Source organism: Nerophis lumbriciformis, linkage group LG21, assembly GCF_033978685.3.
Source record: "Nerophis lumbriciformis linkage group LG21, RoL_Nlum_v2.1, whole genome shotgun sequence".
Taxonomy (NCBI): Eukaryota; Metazoa; Chordata; class Actinopteri; order Syngnathiformes; family Syngnathidae; genus Nerophis; species Nerophis lumbriciformis.
In genome coordinates this window covers 21,390,460-21,396,459 of record NC_084568.2, presented here as the reverse complement: position 1 = coordinate 21,396,459, position 6,000 = coordinate 21,390,460, and the positions used below count along the sequence as shown (strand labels likewise).

General features: G+C 43.1%; 1 protein-coding gene across 3 annotated transcripts in view; it reads left to right on the top strand.

Moving 5' to 3' along the window:
* prrt1 (proline-rich transmembrane protein 1) overlaps positions 1–6,000 on the top strand; it is a 28,216-nt gene continuing 22,216 nt past the window's right edge. For all 3 annotated transcript variants that reach the window (XR_012051051.1, XR_009817589.1, XM_061982627.1), the window contains exon 1: positions 1–168. Coding sequence is in view for 1 of the 3 variants with exons in the window: in XM_061982627.1 (XP_061838611.1) it covers positions 153–168 (16 nt within the window). In the remaining 2 variants the exon portion in view is untranslated. The remainder of the gene's footprint in view (positions 169–6,000) is intronic.

The window sequence follows — 6,000 nt, the reverse complement described above, 5'->3', positions numbered from 1 at the left end:
GTGCCAGTGAGAAATCTCGTTAGACGCACGCAGAGACAGATCGCTCGCTAAAGATGAGGACATCTTGAGGATGGCCTGCACGCATTCGGACTAAAAGTGCACCATTGCGCATCAGTGGGAGGTTTTTTTTTCTGGACAAGCCACTAAAGGACATGTCGGAGAAACACGGTGAGATGATTCCATAGTTCTGCGAATCCGATGCAGCTAATAATATTTGTGTATGGCTTTATTGGCTTGGTGCTATTAGGTACCCATTTGTCAGCATCTCCGTGGTGCGCAGTTGTACTGAACATGATGCGTGGGTGCCCACTGAGCAGAAACATCATCACGGCCTTACTACATTTCGGACTTTTGTCACATAACAACTGATATTTATTATTGTCATCAAACATGAGAACATGACTTATGCATTGTCTTCAATATAATGCACACTTACAGGCAAGAATTCATATATTTTAAAATTATATATTTTTACAGACAATGCATTACAGACATCTTGTAAAATTCTAATTATAGTATATAATATGATACAAGCGGTATAAAAATGTCGATAGAAATGTTGCTATGATTTCATATAATTGTATAAAACCCTAACACTTCTATAACCCAAACACATTAAATATACATATTTTTTTAATATTACATATAGTAAATAGACTATCCAAAAGATTATAGTAATTAGGTTTTAATTTATGTTAAATAAATACTGTTTTATTTAAAATAAATAATACAATGGTTAAAAATATTTTATATCAAAATTAATTTAATTTAATATTAAATTAAATATATTTAATTATACATATATATTTAATTTTATTACATTAAAAATGTATATGTGTATATAATTTATTTATATGCTATACATTACCCTGAAAACTTCAACAGTATTATACGCACAATTATTAGTAATTAGTGTATAGTAGTAATATATATACTAGTATAGTAATTAGTTTTTAATTTATGTAAAATAAATACAGTTTTTTAATACAAAAATATATGTATAAAAAATCAATTGTATGAATACAAAAAAAATTAAATGTAATTGAATAAAAAATAAAAATGTATATGTGTATATAATTTATTTATATGACATACAGGTACATTACCCTGAAAACGTCAACAGTATTGTACGCACAATAATTAAAATACCACATACATATCAAATACACTATCCAAAACATTATAGTAATTAGTTTTTAATTTATGTAAAATAAGTACTGTTTTAAAAAAATAAATAATACAGTGGTTAAAATGTTTTATATAAAAATATATGTATAAAAAAATCAATAATATTAATACGAAAAAGAAATTTAATTGAATTAAAAATAAAACAAATTATATGTGTATATAATTTATTTATATTATATACATTACCCTGAAAACTTCAACAGTATTATACGCACAATTATTAGTATTTAGTGTATAGTAGTATACTAATATATATATACTAGTATAGTAATTCGTTTTTCATTTATGTAAAATAAATACAGTTTTTTAATACAAAAATATATGTATAAAAAATCAATAGTATGAATACTAAAAAATTTAAATGTAATTGAATAAAAAATTAAAATGTATATGTGTATATCATTTATTTATATGATATACATTACCCTGAAAACTTCAACAGTATTGTACGAATAATAATAAAATACCACATAAATATCAAATACACTATCCAAAAGATTATAGTAATTAGTTTTTAATTTATGTAAAATAAGTACTGTTTAAAAAAAAAAATATATATATATAGTAGTTAACATATTTTATATAAAGATATATGTATAAAAAATCTAATTGAATTCAAAATTTTAATTGAATTAAAAATAAAACAAATTATATGCGTTTATCATTTATTTATATGATATACATTACCCTGAAAACTTCAACAGTATTGTACGCACAATAAGTAAAATACCACGTAAATATTAAATACACTATCCAAAAGATTACAGTAATTAGTTTTTAATTTATGTAAAATAAATACTGTTTTTTTTAATAAATAATGCAATGTTAAAAAGATTTTATATTAAAATATATGTATAAAAAAATCAATAATATAAATACAAAACATTTTAATTGAATTAAAAATAAGAGAATGTATATGTGTATATAATTTATTTCTATGATATACATCACCCTGAAAAGAATGTATATGTGTATATAATTTATTTATATGATATCCATTACCCTGAAAACTTCAACAGTATTATACGCACAATAATTAAAATACCACATAATCCCCAAACTTTATTTTAGATCCCCTTAAAAACCCTTCTGTCTCTTTCTGGCCCTACCCCTGCGTGTGCGTGTGTGTGTGAGTGTGTGTGTGTGTGTGTGTGTGTGTGTGTGTGTGTGTGTGTGTGTGTGTGTGTGTGTGTGTGTGTGTGTGTGTGTGTGTGTGTGTGTGTGCGTGTGTGATAGAGGACTATTATGTAAATGTGGGGCCTTTAAGTGCAGTGGTCGTCCCTCAGCTGTTCTGCTGTACGTCCTGTCAAGTGTCCCCCCACTATTTCACCCTCTCATCCTTTCCCAAACACCATCGCTCATTTCCTGTTTCACTGAATCACAAAGGGAGACCGAGCATATCAGAGATGCTGATGGATGTTTAGTTTTGTAGGGTTTCATAGTAGCTTCATTCCGTGGCACAGTATTGTGAAGTGAAGTGAAGTGAATTACATTTATATAGCGCTTTTTCTCAAGTGACTCAAAGCGCTTTACATAGTGAAACCCAATATCTAAGTTACATATAAACCAGTGTGGGTGGCACTGGGAGCAGGTGGGTAAAGTGTCTTGCCCAAGGACACAACGGCAGTGACTAGGATGGCGGAAGCGGGGATCAAACCTACAACCCTCAAGTTGCTGGCACGGCCGCTCTACCAACCGAGCTATACCGTCCCACATACCGCTTTACTGTGTCCACCTTTTTCTAAAACGGAACACATTTCTCCTTCATTCCTCCACCTAACTGCCCATAATGGTGCTCTTATTTTGGCAAGTTCCTGTTTGGCACATATAGCGGCCGTGTTCCCTTCTCGCTGACACCTGTGTGTGATTGGCAATAAACCAGAGGCAGGTGGAATAGACAAAAGTTGTACTTACCGGTAAGCCAGACTTTTTATTTTAGGGGTCTTCGGGGGTCTTCATAGTTTTCCAGGCCAAGGACCCCCAACTGATGGACATGCAGAGCGGGGACCCTCTATTTATATATCTAGTATAGAATTGTGTTTTTATATAAACTAATGCTAAAGGTACCTTGTTATTGTACAATATTAAACGATTAAACAGTAAAGTGTAACTAATTGCTAGCTGGCAACTAGCACACTAATCGCTAGCTGACAACTGGCACACTAATCGCTAGTTGACAACAAGCACACTAAATGTTAGCTGACAACGGGCGCGTTTATTGCTAGCTGACAACTTGCACACTAATCGCCAGCTGACAACTGGCGCACGTATCGCTAGCTGACAAATGGTCCACTTATCGCTAGCTGACAAATGGTCCACTAATCGCTAGCTGACAAATGGTCCACTAATCGCTAGCTGACAAATGGCACACTAATTGCTAGCTGACTAATCGCTAGCTGACGATTGCCGCTCTAATCACAAGCTGACAATTGGTACACAAATAGTTATCTGACTACAAGGGCGCTAACCGCTAGTTGAAAACAGTGTGCTAACCGCTAGCTGACAACTGCCGCACTTATCGCTAGCTGACAACTGACGCACTAATCGCTAGCTGACAATTGGCGCGCTAATCGCTAACTGAAAACGGTGTACTAATCGGTAGCTGACAATTGCCGCATTGCTCGCTAGCTGACAGCTAGGTGCTAATAACTAGCCGACTATTGCTGCACTCACTGCTAGCTGACAACTGGTGTGCTAATTGCGAGCTAAAAATTAACTTGAAAGTGTCAGTCTTGCGACTGACAGTTTGGTCATGTTTGGGTTTTTCTGTGTTTTGGTGTTCTAAATCCTGTCCAGTGTTATTTCTAGTTTCTACTTTCTGTGTATAGAATCACTTCCTGTCACAGTGCTCTTGTTTTGTCAGTGTTTCCTGTTTGGTCTCTGAGTTTTAGTTAGTTTAGTTTAGTTAGTCTCTGTGGACTTCTGGGATCCGTCCCTTGAGGGGGTGTGTGCTATGAGTAGCTGTGCAGCTGGGGAGAAGCGCCCGTCTGGCGATCGCCGTCCTCGCTTGCTGCAGAAGCGCCCCTCTGGCACTCGCCGTCTTCGCATCCTACAGAAGCGCCCCTCTGGCGCTCACCATCCTCTCTTTCAGCAGAAGCGCCCCTCTGGCACTCGCCATCCTCGCATCCTACAGAAGCGCCCCTCTGGCGCTCACCATCCTCTCCTTCAGCAGAAGCGCCCCTCTGGCACTCGCCGTCCTCGCATTCTACAGAAGCGCCCGTCTGGCACTCGCCGTCCTCTCCTTCAGCAGAAGTGCCCCTCTGGCACTCACCGTCCTCGCATCCTACAGAAGCGCCCGTCTGGCGCTCACCATCCTCTTCTTCAGCAAAAGCGCCCGTCTGGCACTCGCCGTCTTCGCATCCTACAGAAGCGCCCCTCTGGCGCTCACCATCCTCTCTTTCAGCAGAAGCGCCCCTCTGGCACTCGCCATCCTCGCATCCTACAGAAGCGCCCGTCTGGCACTCGCCGTCCTCTCCATCAGCAGAAGCGCCCCGCTGGCACTCGCCGTCCTCGCATCCTACAGAAGCGCCCCTCTGGCACTCGCCGTCCTCGCATCCTACAGAAGCGCCCCTCTGGCACTCGCCGTCCTCGCATCCTACAGAAGCGCTGCTCTGGCACTCGCCATCCTCGCATCCAACAGAAGCGCCGCTCCGGCACTCGCCGTCCTCGCATCCAACAGAAGCGCCCGTCCGGCGCTCACCATTCTCTCCTTCAGCAGAAGCGCCCCTCTGGCACTCGCCGTCCTCGCATCCTACAGAAGCGCCTGTCTGGCACTCGCCGTCCTCTCCTTCAGCAGAAGCGCCCCTCTGGCACTCGCCGTCCTCGCATCCTACAGAAGCGCCCCTCTGGCACTCGCCGTCCTCGCATCCTACAGAAGCGCCCAACTGGCGCTCACCATCCTCTCCTTCAGCAGAAGCGCCCCTCTGGCACTCGCCGTCCTCGCATCCTACATAAGCGCCGCTCTGGCACTCGCCGTCCTCGCATCCAACAGAAGCGCCCGTCCGGCGCTCACCATCCTCTCCTTCAGCAGAAGCGCCCCTCTGGCACTCGCCGTCCTCGCATCCTACAGAAGCGCCCGTCTGGCGCTCGCCGTCCTCTCCTTCAGCAGAAGCGCCCTCTGGCGCTCACCATCCTCGCTTGCTGCAGAAGCGCCCGTCTGGCGCTGGCCGTCCTCTCCTGCTGCAGAAGCGCCCGTCTGGCGCTTGCCGTCCTCTCCTTCAGCAGAAGCGTCCCTCTTGCGCTCGCCATTCTCGCCTTCAGCAGAAGCGCCTCTCTGGCGCTTGCCTTACTCGCAACCTGCAGAAGCGCCCGTCTGGCTCTTGCCCTCCTCTCCTTCAGCAGAAGCGCCCCTCTGGCGCTCACCGTCCTCGCTTGCTGCAGAAGCGCCCGTCTGGCGCTTGCCCTCCTCTCCTTCAGCAGAAGCGCCCCTCTGGCGCTCACCGTCCTCGCTTGCTGCAGTAGCGCCCGTCTGGCGCTGGCCGTCCTCTCCTTCAGCAGAAGCGCCTGTCTGGCGCTCGCCGTCCTCTCCTTCAGCAGAAGCGCCCCTCTGGCGCTCACCGTCCTCGCCTGCTGCAGAAGCGCCCGTCTGGCGCTTGCCGTCCTCTCCTTCAGCAGAAGCGCCCCTCTTGCGCTCGCCATTCTCGCCTTCAGCAGAAGCGCCTCTCTGGCGCTTGCCTTACTCGCAACCTGCAGAAGCGCCCGTCTGGCGCTTGCCCTCCTCTCCTTCAGCAGAAGCGCCCCTCTGGCGCTCACCGTCCTCGCTTGCTGCAGAAGCACCCGTCTGGCGCTTGCCCTCCTCTCCTTCAGCAGAAG